Source organism: Acanthochromis polyacanthus, chromosome 12 (assembly GCF_021347895.1).
Source record: "Acanthochromis polyacanthus isolate Apoly-LR-REF ecotype Palm Island chromosome 12, KAUST_Apoly_ChrSc, whole genome shotgun sequence".
NCBI lineage: Eukaryota > Metazoa > Chordata > Actinopteri > Pomacentridae > Acanthochromis > Acanthochromis polyacanthus.
The window spans coordinates 13752588-13774502 of record NC_067124.1 but is presented as its reverse complement, the minus strand read 5'-3'; the positions used below and the strand labels follow the sequence as shown (position 1 = coordinate 13774502).

Genomic DNA, 21915 nt, shown 5'->3' with positions numbered 1-21915 from the left:
AAAATGCTGTATGATCCCAGGGTATTATGATCAGATATTCTTCTAAATCCCTACCGTCACCATCAAACAAATGAAAGTCTGTGTTCCAGATCTCCTGACTATGTGATTATGGTAATGATTCGATCATTCCAGGCTGAGTCTAACCAAAGCAGACAGACACTAATGAAATATAACAAGCAGCATCTGTCTGCAGGATTGAGAGATGCTGCTGCACATCTTTCCTGTTTTACTTGTCTTTGTAGGTTAGTTCAGCTGAGCTTTCAGATTCCTCAGTGCTCATGATGCCATTGTGACCTGGATCATCCTGTCTGTTGTAGTGGGAGATTTAAGGCTGTAAGAGCTGAATTCAGACTGTTTTCCACTACTTTGCTCAATAGCTCTTATCTGCATTAAGAACCTTGAAAGATGCTAAAGTACTAGGCCAGTTTAAACAGAAGATATATACACAAACTGAAGATCAGTTTTAGATTTGGCACCAATTTGTAGCTCATTTTTCGTAGCATATTATTCCATATAGCAAATGAGGCACATTACTGAAGCACAGATGTGCACAGACTGAAATGGCATGAACAGAACATGTCCCTGGAGGACGCCTGGCCTTCATCTCCTGTTCCCCTTCCAGAGGTCATGTTTCTTGGCGAGACACCCAGCTGGAGTGTTAATACCTGCTGTGGTCAGAATACCAAATAGCTACAAGGTGAAAGGAGGGACGTCAAAGGCTTTCTGATGTGGATAAAGGGGCTGAAACCTTACTTAAAAAATGTATATAATACACAAGAAATATTTTCCAAGAGCTGACATGCACTGTATCACACAGTAAAATCCATCCATCCATTAGCGACCCACTTCATCATGCAGAGGGTCTTAGGCAGCTGGAGTTGATCCCAGCTAAGTAAAATGAGAAGCCAAAAACCACACAAATATTTAGAGACAAGCCCAGAAACACCCCTTTAGGATGATGAAATGACACAGTTTATTCTTAAATTACAAACCATGTAACAAAAAAAAAAAGTTTCCAAGCAAAAATGGTTACACAAACTTCAGGAAAGTCTAAAACTGAGCCGCTGATGTAAGAAATATAAAAATAACAGAACCTGAAATTTCTGCAGGGTGGCCAATAGCAACGGCATGTCCTTGTTCTCTTACTCCTTCAGACATCATACATAAGAGTTTACAACTGTAAGAAATGCACAAACACAAAATTAAAACATTGACTCAAACTGAATCCAAAAAACATCAACTGTCAACATCCTGCCAACCAGTAGTGTTTAAATAACTCTCTCTTTAAAGACGCACAAATCACTAAACCTTAGAGACACAAGAATTGAAAATACTTTAATTAGGGACAATAAGAATATTAATGAGGCTATAGAGGCCTCAACAGCTTTAAAATCAGATCACTGATATTTTGCATTAAAATGCCAATTCTTTAAAGCTGGGAAAGGTTAAAATATATCTGATATGTACTTCTGCTATGCATGTTCATTTAAAACAAGATTCTTATAGAATTTAGTTTCAGAAAACTGCAGGTTACTTGAAATCAAAGACAAAGCTTCTCAGGTGGCCAGATATTCTGTGGACTCCTGAATTAAATGTCTATGCTTATTAAGTGTGAAGTTTAAATACCCACATAACTTAAGTACTGATTCACTTCTGTTTCCTGTCTTTATCTGGATAAACGATTTGAATGCTTTCCTAAAAGTTAGGTTTGAGAATTTGGAATGAAAGGCTTCATAATCAGTTAAATCTGAAAGAAAACATGTAAGCAGGGTGGAGGTTGGGAACATGTTATCAAGGATTAAGTGCTCTGCAAGAGGAGTCACATGATTTGAGCTCTAACAAGGCAATTTCTGTGCGCTATGTTAGCTGAGAGAGTTAAACTGTAGATGGTTAGAATGCAGCCGTTCATAATAATGGCTCAGTTCCATTTCCAGGAGTAACATCCTCATTATGCCTTATTTCACTGCATGCCACAAACCTGACTGGGATTCCCAGAAGCCTTATTAGGTAAGAAACGTAAACACAAGAACAGCTCGGTTTGGCAGAAGCAGGTTGGCAAGTCACTTTTACCTTAACTTCTACTTTTCCAGATTTAAAAGGAACAGAATCAATACACCTGTAACTGCAAGTGTTGAGTGATGATAACTGAACACCACAATATCTCTGATACACCTCCTTCACATGATGTGCTGAATAGAAAACTACGAGATTTCATGGTTCACAAAAACAGTTTTTATCCATTTGACTGTTTACCAAGTTGTCTCCCAGTACAACAACATCAAACCAAACTTGTGCCAACTGGCTATATCTAGGATGAGACTTAGAAACAGGTCACACAGATACATTCAGATCACTGTGAACCATAAAAGATGTACCAAAAATGGAGGAAAGCATAGTTGTTTGTTACTGAATCTGTGCTGCCTCATTTCTACTGAATCAAGCAATCCACCCACATCTGATCTGCGACTGAGTGAACAACAGCATAAAGTGAGGAATAAATTAATGGAATGGAACATAGCCATTTGGTGATGATGGTATTAATGATTACTTCACACTTCAGTCACTGTACACTGGCCATCAGGCATTCTGGACCTTCCACTGCTACTGGATGAGGAAGGGGAGGAGGTGGACTCTGCACGAGGAAGAGCTCTGTCCTCTGGATTCAGTCTTTGTCTCCGTGGCCTGTCCTCCCAGGGCTCAGCACGCTCTCCATTGCCCCCCTCCTCTTCTTCATCCTCTTCTTCCTCATCATCGCTCCAGTCACCAGAGCCAGACTCATCCACGGAGGTGTGAGGGTCAGAGGACCTGGAGGGTGAGGCCTCTTCCTCCTCATCTTCTTCCTCTCCTTCTCCTGCCTCAGACCGCTCATGAGAAGTTGTGGGCCTGGGGCTGATTTGCAACTGGGAGAGGGCATCTTCCAGAGAGGGGCTAGTACTGGGGCCAGGCTGACCTCCAAGGGAAGTGGGAGGCCTAGCATTAGCTGAAGGTGCTGTAACAGTAGAGGAGATACCTGTAACCTGTTGCTGTACACCTGCTACTGTGGTATCAGCCCCATCAGCAGAGTTTTCTCGGCTTGCTGCCCCCATGGCCCCAGTAACTCCCTCAGTGTCCAATCGCAGTCCTGCCACTCCCTTCTTGGGAATATCTAATATGTCCCTCTTCATCTTGCGTCTACGACCATGCTCATTGCGCCGATACTGCACCATGTTCTCCAAGTCAGCTACATACAAAAAACCAGCAATCAGCATTTCAGCTGTCTTCTTGCCCTTGGAGAAAGCGTCCTCCAGCTCGCGGCTGGTTCGTTCATCATACTGCCACCAACCGTTACGGCCCTCATAATACCAGGCATGATCACTTGTCGCACCACCCCGACCTCCCGCCGATGCTTTCAGCTCCTCTGGAGAGAGAAGTGTAGGCCTTTCCAGGAAGTCATCTGGTACTTCCTGTCTGCATAGAGCACATCTTTTGCTCTGCCAGGAGGCTCCCTTCACACACAGGAAACAGAAGACGTGATGGCATGGCAGTTGGACTGGGTGGACGCAGCTCTGCAGACAGATGGCACACTCTGGTACAGACAGGGCTGGGGATGAATTGCTGGAGCCCGAGCATGATGATTCTGCACTGTTCCCACTTCCACCGCCACTATTGCCGCCTTTCTTACTGGATGGAAGGGAGCCAACAGAGTGGTCGACCTCTCCACAACTAGCCATCCTTAAGAAGTACTAAAGAACAGGGACAGTTGTAAAGATCTAGTTATGATGGGCATGCGCTTCATTTTGAAAAACTGTACAAAGTACAAATTATTAGCATAGTTGTGAAGATTATTGTGAGCCTTTTAGTTTTAGATAAATTGACAGAACACATACTTTGTATGAATTATGTATTTATTTGTTCTGTTTACAAGATTTCATTAATTAGCTAAACAGATTAATAAATACTCACTCGAAGTAGTCTTAATGCTGGTGTATCATTAGGAGAGCTGTTGGACCTTCAAACTTGCCACTGCTAAATGAAAAAGAACATCCAGTGAAAATGTGTTTTCTCTCAGATTATCCTGAAAATAAACACAGCTGCAATGTCGAATATCAAACTATCCCTATTGTGCCTTTTTCTGACAAAACACCCTTATGTGACAAAAAGTTTAAGTCTGTCATTATAACAGATTAGTTATAAGTTAGCATTAATTCCTTAGTTATGACTGAAATGCAAGGGGCACTGTTTGTGGAACAAAGGGCTGCTCTGTTGTGTCTCTCACTACAATCAGCGAGTCGTGTCAGCTGTTCTAAGTTTGTGCTAACTTAACCCTGCAGTCCTTCTGACAGAGCTAAAGATGAACACAGCTAACGATATTCAAGTAAAACCAACAGCTAACGGTGGAACCTTAATACTCACAGTAAACGGTGAGTCTGTAGGAAAACTTGTTAAGCTAACGGTAAAAAATATAACAGCTACTCAAAAGCGGAGCATTTGCTGCTACGGTTATATGTACAAACACAAGTCAAACTATACCGTTACAGAAGCGACTAGCAAAGCCTTCATAACAATGAAACCTGTTGTAGTTAGCTAACGCTGCTAAGATGAGGGCAGCACTCTGACTCCAGCAAATAGACGGAGTTCATTTGACGGAGCTAGCTTATTTTAGCAGGGCGACATAAACAGTAAGGAGAAGCATTTTCTCACGACACAAACAACGCAGCGACTGTATACGTACCGTACCGCTAGATATTGCTTCGGTGGTCTGGTTTATTGGTATAATTCGAGCGGCGGTCCTAATTTCCAATGCAAATTTACCGACTTCCAATGTTAACTGGCTTTGTTTTCCTCTGAAAAAGAAGCTGAGATAAAGACGACGACGCAACAGTACGTGATGACGCAGCTCGACGTAAGATCGCACGACCTTTATCTACTACGCATGACAGTTTAAGAGTCTTCCTGTTCGCTCGTGGCTAGAGGACGTTGGTGTCACATAGGAGAGGGGCTACTGAGGTATCTTTATTTCCACTAAATCAAGAAACGAAGCAACACAAAGAAGATGTTTTCCCGTGCAGTGAGACCCACAGTCAGCCTCGCCCGGAGCTTGTCCACTTCGTCGCAGAACAACGCGAAGGTGGCGGTGCTCGGCGCTTCAGGCGGCATAGGCCAGCCGCTGTCTCTGCTGCTGAAGAACAGCCCACTGGTGAGCCAACTCTCCCTCTATGATATCGCCCACACGCCCGGTGTGGCCGCTGACCTGAGCCACATCGAGACCAGGGCCCAGGTGACCGGTCACATGGGCCCCGACCAGCTCAACGCCGCTCTGCAGGGCTGCGATGTCGTGGTCATTCCGGCCGGTGTGCCCAGAAAGCCCGGCATGACCCGTGACGACCTATTCAACACCAACGCCACCATCGTAGCCACCTTGGCTGATGCCTGCGCCCGCAACTGCCCCGAAGCCATGATCTGCATTATCGCTAACCCAGTTAACTCCACCATCCCTATTACTGCAGAGGTCATGAAGAAGCACGGAGTGTACAACCCCAACAGAGTGTTTGGCGTCACAACCTTGGACATTGTCAGAGCCAACACATTTGTGGCAGAGCTTAAAGGCCTTGACCCAGCTCGTGTCAATGTTCCAGTCATTGGAGGTCATGCTGGGAAGACCATCATTCCCCTCATTTCTCAGTGCACACCAAAGGTAGAGTTCCCTGCTGACCAGCTGTCTGCCCTCACCGGCAGGATCCAGGAGGCCGGCACAGAGGTGGTTAAGGCCAAGGCCGGAGCCGGATCTGCCACCCTCTCCATGGCCTACGCTGGTGCCCGCTTTACCTTCTCCGTCCTGGATGCCATGAATGGAAAGGAGGGTGTGGTGGAGTGTGCCTTTGTCATGTCTGAGGAGACGGAGTGCAAGTACTTCTCCACACCTCTGCTGCTGGGGAAGAACGGCATCGAGAAGAACCTTGGGCTGGGCAAGCTGTCGGCCTTTGAGGAGAAGCTGGTTGCTGATGCTATGGATGAGCTGAAGGGTTCCATCAAGAAGGGCGAGGATTTTGTGGCTAAGATGAAGTGAACAGTGTTCCGCTAGTCATACACAAACTAGAGCTGTGATTGATGATTTGTTTGGTCTTAAAAGGCATCTGGGTAATTCAAGATCTGTCACAGTGTTTCCTCTTACCTTTCTTGTTTTGCAGTAGAATCGCCTTGATTCGAAAATCCTGATTGTGACCTTGGTCCTATTTCTAACGAGTTACTTCCCATACTTTTTCAAACATGCCTTTATCTTGCACCCATGATTTGTGTACATACTGTACTGTGACTTATCTATGTTTTCAAGATGTCAAATTGCATATATTTTCATGTACAGTTTGTGTTAGTGGGGATTTCTCTGCTGAATGAACGAGGAGGAAATACTGTCATCATGCCTGTTGATGCAAATGCAGTAGATGTTGCTCGTGAGCAAAATATTCACACCATCAATAAACACTTTAGCTTTAAAATGCTTCTTTCTTGTTTTGTGAAACAAAAGTTATCTTCATAGTTTACTGATAGGGTGACCAAATGTTCAGATGCTTCTCAAGAAACTTAAACGGGTTAATTTAGCTAAATGTATGTGGTTGTCCTTCAGGTGGTTACTTATTAAAAGCCATAAAATAGATTATGGATTGTTCAAACATTTATTACTGATTCAAATTAAACATTTGCTTCAATTAATTCAGCTGGAAAATGTACATCTTACTGTGATGGTAGTTGTTATAGTTGTTTGTTTCTTTGTTTTATTTGCAGAAACATTAAAGCAAACTTGTTCTGCAAAACTATTGAGCTTTGGACTTTAATATCGACTGCCGATAGCGAGATTTATTTAAACCACACCTTTAAAGATTCACCGTAAGTACAGGACAAGAGGCTGCATATGGAGAAGAGTGGAAAATGGTAATAGAATATTCTTAATGTACAGATATAAAAGTGTTCATATAACCTTCTGCGACTGCAACAGTTTTCACCCAAGTGAGAGCTGAGCAACCTTTGAATCAACAGATACTGGCTGCATACTGTGCTGAGTTGCACTTTGCTTTGAGGAAAGGTTTATTGAAACATTAAACAAGATGGAGGGCAGATTAAAAAAAACATAAACACAAGTACAAACCCATTATAGTTTTATTTGACATACAGGTGTTGTTGGTTCCTAGTCAAGGAGCTTTACTGAGAGCACAATCCATTTACACAAAAGAAAAACCAGTAGTAGATTAGACTGATCACTTATTTGAATAAAATTAGCTTCTGTCCAAGACTTACAGAACATGTTTTTAGTTGTTTTTGACTTCTTTAATCCACAGCATGCAGGCACCCCCTACATCTGTATGTTTTAGTGATTGTGAAGATGTCACAAAATGGCAAGATTGCAAAAACTCATTTTTATTTTTTTTACTTTACAAATTCTGCATCAAAGAAGGAAATCTAAAGAACAGAAACAACAACAACAAACAATTGTTCTACATAATGCTGCAAAATCTACATTCAAAACAACCAAGATGCGCAATGTTGTACCAGAGCCCCATTAAATAACCATATCAACAAGCACATGTCTCTCTGTCCGTCTGTCTGACAGTCCTCCACACAGTTACAGAAATTTCTCGCTGATCTTCAGTCCCAGCAGCAGTCTCAGCAGTGTCTCCTGCACTTTACAGAGGAGACACTTGACGGAGAAAGGGAAGGAGTTGAGACTACAGGGTAGAAAATAAAAGACATTTTAAAGTCTATAGTGGCCCAGGCCTTGTAGCTGAATTTGCCCTATCCCTCTTGTGCATAAACAGTATTTTCAAATCATACAGGTAGCAGCAACACCCCTGCAGAGAGGGGCTGTGGGGGGCGAACGGTGGGTAAGGGTGGGGAGCTTTTGGAGCAGGTAGGATGTGGAGATGACAGGAGGAAGGTGGGAGGCCAGCTGACTACTGTACAAGGCCGTCGTCAGGGGAGACTGGCTCTGTGTCGTGGCCTCTGCGGTGCCTGTGCTCTGTTTTGTTCCTGTTATCCGAGTCTTCACGTTCTCCTGTGTCTCTCTCCCTCTCACGCTCCCTCTTCCTCTCCCGCCGCCCCTCCTGGTTCTCCTTGTCTTTGCGGTTGTTGCGGTTCCTCCGCTCTCTTCGCTCATTCTTCCTCCGTCCTCCTGGAATTTCAGGGAAGGAACAAATGAAAGATTAATCATGGGGATTGAGTTGATCGAATTTTGCACCAGTTTCAGAAATGTAGTATCTTGTTAAGACAAAACTTAGTTTGCACAATTGCTAACCCAACATTATTATATTGTTGGAAGCCTGGTAGGCTAACATACAGTGTAATAGTTAATACTGTGTTTGATGTTCCCCCATAGAAAGAAATACAGACAGACAGACAGACAGACAGACAGACAGACAGACAGACAGACAGACAGACAGATAGATAGATAGATATTACAATAAGGTGCAAAATTGCTGATATTGACAATACAGTATTACAATGCTATAAGAAGGTTCAATGTGAAAATAGAACCAATGTTAGGCTCACTTTTTAATAAGCAACTCTCTTCCTTCTGCGGTTTTATTCAACCCAATCCAATTGGCTGTTTTTAGTTTAAATGACTTTATTGTGCTGTAGGAAAAATTTAAGTCTTTTATTGCAGCAACTTGTATCTAACAAAACCACCAACTTTGCCCTATAGTGCAGTGCAGGATTTGCACCACTAGATGCCACTCTTTATTAACACACAGCAGCCTCTCTTTCCGTCTGACAGCTGTTGCAGTCGTCTCCCTATGATGAGCAGACCTTTGTCCAAAATAGAAAGCCTTTAAATAAACTCCCAATTTATCTGTTCTTGCAACACCATCTCATAAACAAAACCAAGAGTTTTGGAATGCTGAAGGTTTATCTCTGCTTGGGCCACAGTTATTAATGATAATAACAAGATCCACCCTGAGGGAGGCTGGAGACAGGACCTGCAAGTGAAAGCAGAGGAGGCCCTTTCCTGTTGTTGTACTGCTGCCGCTCATGTGTGAGTGGAACGGAGCAGCACGGCCTGCTCGACTGTTGGCTGGCCGGTTGGGGATTGTGAAACTGCTGAAGTAGGCAGTAGGCACAGACACAGGGAGAGATAAACTGCCAGAGAGAAAGAGATCTCTGTCTCTCTACTGTCTGCTTCACATTTGCCCCTCTACGCTCATCGTCTGTCCATTAATCAAGGCAGGTCTCCGGTTGAACCATGTCTGACCCACATGGTCTATTGATACGTAGCTTCCTCTGCCTGCTAATCTTCTTCCAGAAATCATGGATGAGACTCAGGAGACTGGCAACATGGACACCACAGGGTTCATGTGGTTTAAGTGTAAGGTAGAGAAGAGTTTGGAGAAAAGAGTCAAACTACTACTACAACAGTACTACAACTCCTACTACAAACTACTACAAATGATAGTGAAGAGAGCTAGTTTCATGGATGGATGGATGGATGGATGGATGGATGGATGGATGGATGGATGGATGGATGGAGTAATCTGGCACATTGACTCATTCGGGGTATGCCCCCCGTCCTCTATAAACACAGGAAGTCCCCTTCGCTCTTATTGTTTTCTCTGTCCTGACACCATAACTATTTACAAGTTCAGTGGATTAGTCATACTGTAGCCCTGGTGCCTTTGTCGAGGCAGAGGAGAAACCTAATCCGTGCCAGTGTTGAGATGATTAGGGGAGTGTTTATTAAACCAACCTGCATTTGGTTAGTTGGAACAGTTTCTGATGGGTTTTATGTAAACTGTGTGTTGACATGTGTATAATGGTTCCCCAAACTAGACACCTTTAGAGGTTTCGGAACATTTTCAACAGACATTTAACACATTCCCAATAGTCAGGTTTCATGAATAATATCAAGACCAAGAGACTTGAGGCGGATGAGCGGTTGGCTTTGGGAGCAAGACATGGAACTCTTACAGTAACTGTATGATGTGGAACTTGTATCTAAGGTGAAATAGCTTTGTTAAGTTCAATAAGAAAATCTTACTATGCTAACATCTGTCTGATCAGGAGAGATCTATACTGATAATATAACATGATATTGCTCTATCTCGTATATATGTTGTCTGATATTTGTCATTATAAAAAATTTCTTTTATAGAACATAATACAGTAAAGGATGCTTAGGGTAATTTGGACACTGTCATCATACAGTTTATTTAGCATAACTCTCACTCCATTGTCCTCAATACTTTGGGCACTGTCTGCAGCGCATGTAGCAGAGCAGACTGTGGTGCAGAGTCAAGCTGTGTCTTCATCGTAAGTTGCAAGCTAGTTTGTAAAATACATTGCTGGAAAATTAGTAAACAAAAACACAATCATTTTCCCTTTTCAACATAATTCTAAAACATATCAGCTATAAAAATTTCTTACTCCCTAAAATAGGAATTGGCCTCAACAATCAGCAACAATCGCTTCGGCTCTTGTAACTACTTCTCATGAATCAGTGACCAGATGCAGTGATTTAATGGAGTATTTGCTGGAAATAGATGAGTAACTCCCTGTAAAACGCTACTTTTTGTCTCTGTTTATTTCAGATTTAAACTCACAAGATAAATTGCATTGTTTTGTATATTTTACATTCACTGGTAAGTGTATTTTTAAACCCTAATGGAGTCAAGTTTCCAGTTCAGTGCTAAGCCAAGCCAACAGTCTCCTGGCTCTGACTCAATATATAATTGATAGACATGACAACTTTTTCATGTAATTCTCAGCAAAATAGCATCAAACCATTTTTTAAATGTTGTTTCAGAGACTGCCACCGCTGTGAAGCAATGGAAACATTTAACACCAAGTGCTTGAGCACTCTCTATGGCTCATAAAACTGAGCACAGGAATATAACAGAAAGGTGTATTGTAAAAGAGCAGCTGTAAATCTCTGAGGTCACTCTTCAACCTGTCACTCTGGTTATATGACGTGCATCTGCTCATCTATAGACTTCATGCTCTGCTCCAGATAAGACTGGATGGGCTGATTTACTATGACCAAAACTGCACCAAGAACATTTGTGTCAAATTACAGAAAATCTGAAACCAATAAAAGCCTTGTCTGTGAACGCTCTGAGATTCTACATACAATTAGTGCCACATCTAGTACACTTTTGATATTTGTCATCAGTACGAGTTTCCTGCAGTTAATGAGCAGGAATGTATGCAGAAAGCTGTTATCCTTTTCATCCCGTGTTATTCCTCTGAAATCCCTGCCCGTGCAGTGTAAACACAGCCACTAGTGCAGACCTGCTGAATTGTCCGTAGCTGTAATGTAACTTCTAGAAATCTGTTGCAGCACATTCACAAAGGACAGGACTCAACTGCACTGACAGCACAGAGAGGGCCTTTAGTGAATGGGCCACCACACACTGTGCATGCATGTGTGTGTGTGTGTGTGTGTGTGTGTGTGTGTGTGTGTGTGTGTGTGTGTGTGTGTGTGTGTGTGTGTGTGTGTGTGTGTGTGTGCGCTGGCACAATGAGTGCGCTAGTGAAAGAGAAATGAGAGCAGCAGAGAATGAATAAGAATCCAGAGAGAGTATTAAATGAACTAAAGAACAAGGTGAGATTAGTAGACAGACAGACAGAGATCAAATGAGAGAGCAAAGGCGCAATGAGGGTAAGGGGAGGTTTGTGTGTGTGTGTGTGTGCAGTTGGAGGGGCACTGTGTGTTTTATGGTGGCACATCCTCTGTGGCAGGCGTTCTGTCGTCCGGGGAGCTTTTGGCGGGAGCCAGGCCGGGATTAAAGGCTATGGGCTGTCCCACAAGTGGAATGCCTGCTGCATGGCTGCCAGGATGTCATGAGGGGGGCTGTGGGTGTAACAATCCCCCCCTCACCGACTGGTTGGTGCTAGCTCGCTTAACTGTAGGTTTCTCTGTAATAGGTGTGTGTGTGGCGGGAGTTAGAGGGGGCACATAGAGAGGTGAGCAGCAGGTCGATCAAAGGACAAATTAGCCAAAATCAAGTGGAGAACTTGAGAAGCCGGTGAATGAAGATGCACAAACATTCACGATCTAGCAGTGGACAGCAGAGAAACACAGTAGACTCTGAACCCTCATACACATTCCCAGCGGTTTTACAACTTTTATGACGCGCTATGTTTAATTTAAAACATTTTTTACAGGTTAATCAGGACCAAGTGGAGGCTGTGATTAAGACATGGTTCTGAAGGCTTCACATACGCGTAACAGTAGTTGAAATTTTATCTTGCTTTCTTGGCGTAGAGGTGAGAGGATCAATGCAACTCTCTCCTGAACATGTAGATTAGCAGCCAACAAAAAATGTCTCCGCATGTAACTTCTCATGTTCATCTATGGATTCAGCTTCAAATGTATTAGGAGAGGCACAGCTGCATTATATTTGACTCAAAAGTGACTATTAAATGTTGATAATGGGGCTTACACATATTTAGCCAGGTTTTTGGTAGTGTTCAATTAAAAAAAAAAAGTTCAATTGTGTTAGCATTTCAGAAGTGGCCTTTACAAACTAAGTAAAGATTCTGAGACATTTTTAAAAAAGATACATGATTGATTTTGAGAAGTTGCATTAGAAACAGAGGTTGAAAAGTGCTTGAAATCACTTGTAATGCTATTCAGGGAGTGTGAGGAGGAATTTGAGGGAGACAACAGGGGGAAGAAAAGAAACACGCAAAGGATCAGTGAATTTTGTAAGGGTCTTGGATGAGGATGAGGAAAATAAAACGTACGAGGAGTTGGAAAAAGATGCATGCTGTAATTCTAGAGGGAAAGGAGGAGCGGTAAAAACAAAACCACAGGCAGGTGAAAGAGAGTAGAGTAATGGACCTAGCAAAGCAAAATACTGTAGAGAGGAACAGGAAGAGGAGAAGAGGAGGAGAGGAAGAGGACGAGGAGAAGGATGTATCAGTGTCGGAGGGCTGTTGGAGGATTACCGGGGGCTCTCTGAGGTCGGACCACTGACCTCCTAGCGTGTGCAGAACGTAAACAGCGAGGAGAGGATGCGCCGAGGCAGATAATTAGCTTCCATTCACTGGGGATTCTGTTGGAGCTGGGGCAACTGGGTAATCACACGAAGGGGTAAAGTCAATAAGCAGGGTCTGTACTGTTTGTCTACATATATCTTTTCTTCCTTTCTTTCTTTCTTTCTTTCTTTCTTTCTTTCTTTCTTTCTTTCTTTCTTTCTTTCTTTCTTTCACTTCCCGTCTCTCTGTGCCCCTTTCACCAAGCTCTGGCTAGATCAACAGAGCTGTCGACTCCACACTAAAGTCTCGGCCCCGACCCGACTGACTGGGAACGCCAGCAGGGAGCTTATATGGGGGTCTATGTTTTCTTTGGTGTGGTAGAGAGTGTGTATGTGTGTGCAGGGGATGAGATGAGGGAATGGATCAGGAGAGAGATACAGATAGAAAGTGAGAGAGAGAGAGAGAGATAGTCAGGGTGACAGAGGGCACATTTCACAGTCTGCCTTACGAATCACGTCGACCCAGTCGACTCTCTTCACAAATTACCACCACGAGCAACGGCTGTGTAGTTATTTTAGTGAGGCAAAGTTGGTATGTGCATGTGTGTGTCTGTGCATGTATGAGTGTTTGGTGTGCAAATTTGTGCATTTGTCCGACTTGTTTGAAATGGAGAGGGTCTATCTGTATCTGGATATGTGTGTATGCGTTGTTTTGTGTATGTGTGTGGGTGTGAGAGAGTTATAGAGTGTGTATGTGTGTAAGTGTGTGTATTGGCAGCTGTGGGGATAAACCAATACTGATCCCCTGGTCGCCGCGTGCCTCCCAGGGGGAGGATGTTGATGTTGAGCTGGCTGTTTCTGCTCCAGAGTCAACTGCTTTTTTGCTGCATCACACACACACTGACACACACAAGTGCACGCATACACACACAGTGTTTGTTCTGTAAGTGTGAGGCCCCGGGGGGCTGGATCTCAGCCTCCTACCCTGTCTGCAATCTGTCATTTAACACTACAGAGCCCAGGCGAAAAAACAACCAGCCGTAGCCGCCAACCACCTCAGTAACCACACACACGCAGTACACACATAACACAAGGCGATCGTAAATGCACCACAGCATTAGGTTTTATGAAGAGACGAGCCCGTCTGAAAGCAGTTTTCACTCTGTTCATTAGAAATGATCACGCTATTCCCTGTTTACTAGGAGCAGAGAAAGCGGTTTTGCTGTTTAAAATCCAAAGAGGTCTCGTGGGAAAACACACAACATACCCATTGCAACATCACACATGTGTGTTCCCCCCACTGTCCTCTCCCTAGCCACAATGACAGCCCTCTGAGTAAACACTCATAGTTGTGAGCGGAAGAACGACCAGCTCTGGTTGTACAAGCTGAAACGACACGGTCTGGAATTCATAGAGAGCTGAAATCGTGCCATGTGTCACAAATACAGTGTTGGCAGTGAGCATGATGCTTCAACAGCTATTACTACTGACGTTTTGATGATTCTGTTTTTCAGATTTTAGGTTCATGTGCTGGATCAGAAAAGTCTTCAATCTGACAATGCTAGTTTTCTTTACCTGGACATTTCCTCCTCTTCACCAGGCACTCTTTGATCTCTGAGATCTCGGGGCAGGGTTGGCCAAAGGGTGATGGGTACTGCAGGACCTGCCTCGTGCGGGTCTCCTGTCCCCGCTTGAAGCCACAGGTTCTCCCAGACCTAGAGCAAGGGCTCCACTCGCTCCACTCACCCACCTCGCAGTGCACTGACAGGGAACATATGTAGAGGGAGAGGTGAGGATGGGAAGTGTTTTCTAAGGTTTGAAATGTGATTGCTCTCTTTTCCTTAAGTGCAGTTTTCAGTTAGAGCCGGACAAGATCTTTGGCAAGGATTTTTTAAACACTGGACTGACCTTGTGGTGTGCACTCCATGAGTTTATCATTGGGCTCATAGTCGTCTGGACAGACATGGTGGCACCTTCCACTGAGCTGGTACAGGCCTGGCCGGCACCGCATACATGTCTCACCGTTCACACACGACTCACACTCTGCAGGGCATTCTGGAAGCACAAAATCTGAGTTGAACATGTTTTATGTAGCAGTTTTGCAGGGAAACAGAGTAAAGTAAAAGGACAACACCATGTTTCATCCCCGTCTCTGAGCACTCACTGGGAACACACTCCCTCTGTGTGTCGCTTCGGACCAGGCCCTCGGGGCAGCTCTCCTGGCACTTGCCCAGGTGAAGGTAGAATCCTGCTCGGCAGCGCGTGCAGAAGTTCTTGTTGAAGCAGGAGTCGCACTCCGACCTGCACTCTGACAGAGAAACACAGACCCACCGCCAGCGTTTATTTAAACCGAACAAGTTATCGTGTGTGTCCTGCGCGTTAAATATACAGTGTGTCTGTGTGTGTGTGTGTGTGTGTGTGTGTGTGTGTGTGTCTGGCTGGCTGGGAAAACAATATAGGCCTCTGCAGGCAGATTTTACAGGTTGGCTTGTGATAAATGATTTTAAGTAGGGCAGCACTTGATTCAATTTAATGTCATCAAAAAGAACCATACTTCACAAGGCGACTAGGAACGTTTTATATAATTTGATTGCATACATACACAGGCCATATTTTACAAGATGGTTTTGAAACCATTGCTTGTAAAGAGGTGCATGTGGAGGGTGGACATAGTCCAAATTTTGACAGTCTCTCAGAACCAGCTAGACTTTACAGTATGTGCTTGTAATAAAACACACTGTTAAGAGACCATATTTAACTGAAGTTTGAGATACTTTCTGTGTGCGTTTGCTGAATCTAATTCAGGCATCCTCCAGCTAATTACACAAAAGATGGGTAACTATTTCCACACCTACTGACTTGCGTTTATTTCAGATGGGAAGAATATTTCCATTAATATACAAACCCAGTTTGTTTCTCATTATGACTCACTTGTGCAGGTGTTTCTCTCTGGGGATCTGGTGCCATAAAAGCCCGGAGGACAGGAAGTCATGCACACCCCGATCTGCTTCATCCCAATCCTCTCCAAATGCATAAAGAAGCGCGGCTTGCAGGACAGACAGCCATTGTAGTCGGAGCAGGTCAGACAGCCACCCTGCTGGCACCCTGAGCTCACCCCAGGGATCTCTGTTGACAGGAGCAGGAGAATGTGTTTGACATGATGCATAATATGGAAAATACTAAGATTATGTTATGAAAGCTGTATTTATCTTAATGCATAATTTCTACAGGTATTTTGAAGAGATCCTGGCATTTGATCAGCCACACTTCGGCAGTGGACAGTCAACTCACACACAAAGCCCTTATGGTCTTTAAATCAGTTGCTTTTGTCACTCTTTCTAAGTCTTTTTGCTGTCACAGTAGCATTTTTTAAATCATTTATTACTTGAAGATTCTACTTTATTTTTGCAGCCTAAATGTTTCTGCCATAACACCTCTTGAAAAAAAATCATTTTTCAATAGAACTCCACTTACTTTTGTAATACTGGCCAAACCCACAACCAGGACTCCAAATCCTAATCTAAAAGATTTGATTCATTTTTCTAAAACACATAAATGCCATTTGTATAGATGCATTTTATTTTATCTGTTTGATTTTGTTGCTGTTCACTAGGCTGACAACTATCTCTGGAGTCCACATTAAACAAAGTACAGAAGTTATTCAGAGACAGCAACTTCAGTAGAGAATTTTGGCACAATTGTGCATGCTATGTCGCCTGTCTATTCTGCCAACGTCAGTGTTTTTAGCTCTACACCCCACTTTTGATGTACTGAAAATTTGTGTATCAATTTACCGTATCTCCCAGATCAGTCCTTCAGGTAACAGTTAGTAGGATAAAGATATACTGCAGGTTTATGTGACAGAACGTTCGACAAATCAGAAAAAAAGAAAAAGCCAGTGTTGAAAAGAAAAGTAATGGAAATGGGGAATCAGTCCAGAACTGCATGTTAAAGCATGAGGCCATGTTAATCATATGCAGAAGAGTTACATTACAGAATCATATCAGACAACCCACTTACTGTGAAAGCAATTTAGCTGATAGTTCAATGCTAATGGCAGCAATTTATTCCATGTTTACAGCTCTGTGTATGTACATAAGTACTGCACTGTTTAGTTCAGTTGATATATTTTACAGTACGGTTTTCATCCCCCACTTGACACTAATATCTGAGATGATTCACCAGACTTTCTCCTCCAAGGACGAGAGCTCAGGTCGTAGGTTTTAATCATTTTAACTGTATGCTGACAGCTTTGACACAGACCTTTTTAATGTCTCCCAAGTTACAGCGAGTTTGTATCAACATGATGGAATGTTTAAGTTATTGACTGAAAACACTGAGTGCTATTAACGCATGTTAAAAATATGAATCCTCCTGGAAAAGCTTGTATATGATATCTGTTTCAGTATCTGATCGCACACAGACCACAAAGAGTAGTAACAAAGGAGGCTCGGCTCATTCTTCTGAAAACAACCAGATACACATTACAGGTTCTGTGCTGTTGAATAGTTCAGAGAGGAAGTTTGAAGTTTCTGGTCTTTATGCTTCAGTTACTGGATCACTGTCTTTATGAAGAAACAGAACATTTCTTTAGAAATGCCATGCTTTAGTTAAATCTGGAAAGTAGTACAAGGCTGTGGAGTTTGAGAAAATAAACTCAGGGACAAGCATGTGACAGCCACATATTTATCCTTACAAGGAGTGGCACCTGTGACAGTATACAGGCTATGAGAGACGTCTCATGTTCTACATGTTTGTTCACCCACTGTATCGCTGCTCTGTTCCCAAAGATGATGTTTTGAAAATGTTTCAGCAGTCACATATGGCAGGTAAATTAAAAATAACCCCAGTAAGAACCCAAGGAATTGGCTTTCCTCTCCAGCCTTGGCATTTCATGCCACTGGCTTACGCTGGCCATCTTTTTCAGTCCAGGGTTTAGCTGCCAGTTTACCATAGATCACAGATACTTTGTTTGAAATATCTTGACTATCTTTACAACTGCTGTCCATTTGCCCACATGTGTTCCTGCCAAGCTGCCCTGATTCACAGAAGCCTTTAGAAGCAGGAATTTGGCCTTGCCCCTGTGCTTGCACCAACGAAACCTCAGCTGGATGGCGGTATCTTGGGTAACATACCAACGAAGTCACATATGAAATAAACACATTCACACTCACACGTACAAAGATGGTTCATGGAGAAAACAGAACAAAACAAAATAGAAAACGTGATGCTCAAAGTGTTGAAAGCCAACCTCTTTAGGATTCTATTATACAGCACATTCAATTTATTAACTCTATTCTTAAAACGCCCATATTCATCTCTGAATTGTCTTAATAAAATATGTAAAATGAATGGAATTCCAACTGTTTGCACCCAGGCCTTCATTTTTTAATGCATCATCACGGACAGGAAGCTCAGAATTAGGGTTCTGTCTCTGTGTGGTAATTTTGGCCTTTTAACTGGATGGTCATTGACTCTCTACTCACTCTTACCCCCTTCTTTCCCTCTAAAGTCTGTACTCGTTCACCCCTTCACCAACTAATCCCTCCATCCTCCCTCATATCTCAGGAAGTGTTAGATATCTGCATCTTTGGAGGAAGTTTAGATTCCTAGAAGAACTCATCAGTTAATGGTTACTCCTCACTGTACACAGGAAACAATCCTTTAGTGCTGCTATCTCACATCATGGTCCATATGTGCATGTACGACAAAAACACATTTCAGTATATCATCCTGAAATGAAGCAAACTGACAAAAGAATCTAATTTCACAGAAAGCTGCATATACATGCTGTTTTCTGTCATGGAGCATAATTTAAGAAAAATATTGCACATGCATTCCCAGTAACCTTCCTGCTTTCACCTGTCTCACCCTGTGTTCAGAGGCTCTCTAATATATTTTTAATGGGAAATGAACATTAAAAGAGAAAATCTGTGTATTTTAATGTACTATATAAAGCAGACTCTACAATGTCTACCTTTTCTACATTTATACAGTGCAAATACAGATTTAAATAGGAACAAAATCAACTCCTTACATGTGCTAGGTAAATTTGACCGTAAAGACTGTCCAGATTAGACATCTGAGCTCTGTGATCAAGTGTAAAGAGAAAAAGACACAGTGAGAAGTTTCAGTCCCAGGTGGCATGCATAAAAACATCACTCTGAATGTCTATTATTGCAGATCACAGACAGTTTTAGCCACGCTGGCAAGTGATACATGGAATATTCCAGTTATCACTGCTCTTCTCTAACAGAGTTAGTCACAGAGCACATCTGGAGACCCTCAGTGATAAAGTGTGCGTAGGAAGAACAGAAAAATATACTTTATTGATACTTATTTCATAGTGTCATGGAAAAAAAAGCTGGTCTTAGCCCAAGAGTTGAGACATAATGTTGGAGCTCAGGGAGATATATGGGAGATGAAATACCTCCAGACTCAGTGTGGGACATCTCTGGAGGTTGATGGAGCCAGCTGTCAATTCTGCATTTACTTACATTTTAAACAGTTTTAAGAGGGAGATTGGACATGGTTCTAAATGATGAATTCAGATGAGTTCAGTTTCTGACAGGCATGGGCCAACATCAGAAAAATCTTTCCCCCATAAATATAAAAATGTTGCAGTTTAAGCACATAATTCAACAGGCACCATACATCACCTAATATGGGAACTGAGACGTGAATATACGTTTAAACACTCATCAGCCCTGAGAGTGGAGAAACAAACTCGGTGCCTGAAGTCTGCTGCTGGCCGCTAGAGAGCGACGGGAACCAGGAGACTGAGCGCGCAGAGCAGCGGCTGCTGGCTTCAGGTGGCACAACAATTAATTAATCCAATTAAGGCTCAAAGGCAACGATTTAACAGTGCTCTGTTAATGGAGAAATCACTGAAGGTTTAAGCGGTTCATTCTGTCAGTGCATTCAGAGATGGTTGCGCTGGAGTTGGAAGAAGAACCCAAGAATAAACCCCAAATTTGAAACATTAATTTAGCAAATTTAACAGCTTAAACCTCGAATGCAGGGAACTAGAGTTAGGAGTGTGAAAGTGATAGTATATAATATATGTATTTTTCCAGTGTAGTAGAATTACTACAGTGACTAAACCCGTCCAAAGTGCCGTGTTACGCATCACCCGACATTTTATTTGGTTATATCTAGATGAACTCACCCAGTATTGGTGTGCGTAAAGATTTGTTGAGTGACTGCTAACTTAATATAAAAAAAGAATTAAAAATCCAGATAATATCGCCTGGCTATAGTTTAGGCATTTAGAAAAGTCTAAATATTGGAAGATCAGTCTTGCTGGTGAAAGAATGCTGGTTGATGACTTTTGTGACCTTACAGTTTTATCAGGTTTGTATATCTTCAATATATAATTAAATTAAATAAACATTCAATTAAAATTAAGGAAAATAACACACAGTTACATAAAAAGAGTGTGACTTTGTGCACCAAACGCCGGGCAGCACGCCGCACTTCAGTTTACTCACGTTTATGCTGCCGGTGCCTGGAGCTGCTGTGCTGCTGACAACCAGTGTAATCCATGCAGTGCAAGATGATCAAAACAAAGGAGATCAGTTGTAATTGCATAGTAGCCCAGAGGTGAGACTCCTAAAGCTAATGTCAATGTTCACCAAAACACTTGTCGAAAAAGATTCCGTTTTCTTCCCCACGCGGAGGCAGAGTCCGGAGTGCAGATAATTCCTAGACACAGCAAGACTCCCAGCTATGTGGTGATATTTGGTGATGGTAGTGTACGGTGGCCCAATGATGCCTGGGCCACTTAGACTGTAACATCCTGGATAGGGTCCACATATGTGCCAGACTGAGTCAGGGGTCCGTTATCCTCGCTGTGATAAAGAACATTCCCTCCAACAAAACCAAGCGCACCAAAAAGCTTCAATGTCATCCGTTGTGCGCAAGAAGAAAGCAAACATCAGTGTGGGTCAAAAAAGATGAGAAGAATTATTAATTAGGGATTAACAAGGAGTTTGAGATGTTAAATCCATGCGTACAACTCCAAATAGACCTCTCGTCTGTCTAGAGTGGAGATGCGCCCCGCGTCCCGGTGTGGATACGCTGCTGCCAGGCGCGCTCAGGGTCTCGGCTTCATCTCAGCATCAGCTGAAGCGCAAAAGTTAAAAGGATCAGCATTAGTAATCACACAGTTTCTGAGATGAACGTTTCGCAAGTCCTGCTGTCAAACACACACACCTTCTCCTCCTCGCTGTATCTGAGCTGCAACTGAACCAAAGTAAATCTCCGCAGTTTCAGGGCTTTTCTGCTTTGCGTGCAGGACCCATTCACTCCCCTCCCGCCGGCCCGTTGATGACTTCACCTCTCTCTCTCTCTCTCTCTCTCTCTCTCTCTCTCTCCCTCTCCCTCCCTATGAGCTCTAAAGTTTATTTAGAGGGCATGCCCCCCGCGTCAGAGAGACAGACAGAGAGAGATACTGAAGTTATTTCAGCGAGGGTTTACAAATGTGCAGTAAAGCTTCTCTGTGTTTTCTGTTTGAATTTGAATACTCACCGTTTATAAAACGACTTCACACTTCTTTGCAAACATTTATTTCCCCATGTTTAAATGGACACTACTGCTTGTAAATCAGTTTCTGCAGCTGACAGAAGAAGTGGTCCCCCCCAAACAATAAAATTACATAACAATCTATAAAATCCTTGAAGATGAGTTTGCTTTGGTTTGGACACAATCCCAGCAGCCGAATTACAACAGTGCTGAGAGAGAAAGAAGCTCAGCTCTGGCAGTGTTGAGATGTAATTGCTAACCTTTAGATCCATTTTCCTCTTTTATTTCAGAACGAGATGACTTTACAAAGTTAGTGCAGTCATACTGAAAGTTTGCAGTGTGTCTTATATTATTTTTAAACATGACATTTTAGTCGGATCTGGAAAAATCTACATAAAGATGTGTTAGTTTACTAGTATTTCATGCACCACGTAGTTCATAAAATACATTA

The 21915-nt window shown here is 42.8% G+C and overlaps 3 protein-coding genes across 5 annotated transcripts; 1 reads left to right on the top strand and 2 right to left on the bottom strand.

Moving 5' to 3' along the window:
* Positions 1 to 949: 949 nt before the first annotated feature.
* LOC110948730 (E3 ubiquitin-protein ligase rnf146) lies at positions 950 to 4857 on the bottom strand. 3 transcript variants are annotated; one of them, XM_022190415.2, is made up of 3 exons: positions 4712 to 4857; positions 3943 to 4005; positions 950 to 3722 (listed from the first exon to the last, which is right to left on the bottom strand). In XM_022190415.2, the coding sequence occupies exon 3, from the start codon at positions 3708 to 3710 to the stop codon at positions 2550 to 2552; it is 1161 nt and encodes a 386-aa protein (XP_022046107.2). In that variant the 5' UTR covers positions 3711 to 3722; positions 3943 to 4005; positions 4712 to 4857; the 3' UTR covers positions 950 to 2549. The 3 variants fall into 3 exon arrangements, with proteins under 3 accessions (XP_022046107.2, XP_022046108.2, XP_022046109.2); XM_022190416.2 differs by having other exon boundaries at positions 4717 to 4853; XM_022190417.2 differs by having other exon boundaries at positions 3943 to 4002; positions 4712 to 4846.
* A 45-nt stretch (positions 4858 to 4902) lies between these two features.
* Positions 4903 to 6473, top strand: mdh2 (malate dehydrogenase 2, NAD (mitochondrial)). The gene has a single exon (XM_022190418.2). It carries the CDS (start codon positions 5033 to 5035, stop codon positions 6044 to 6046), a length of 1014 nt encoding a protein of 337 aa, XP_022046110.1. The 5' UTR covers positions 4903 to 5032; the 3' UTR covers positions 6047 to 6473.
* Positions 6474 to 7113: 640 nt separating this feature from the next.
* On the bottom strand, positions 7114 to 21274 carry rspo3 (R-spondin 3). The gene is made up of 7 exons (XM_051956542.1): positions 21156 to 21274; positions 20432 to 21065; positions 15873 to 16067; positions 15106 to 15249; positions 14850 to 14996; positions 14517 to 14702; positions 7114 to 8140 (listed from the first exon to the last, which is right to left on the bottom strand). Exons 2-7 carry the CDS (start codon positions 20529 to 20531, stop codon positions 7923 to 7925), a joined length of 990 nt encoding a protein of 329 aa, XP_051812502.1. The 5' UTR covers positions 20532 to 21065; positions 21156 to 21274; the 3' UTR covers positions 7114 to 7922.
* Between the last annotated feature and the right edge of the window lie 641 nt (positions 21275 to 21915).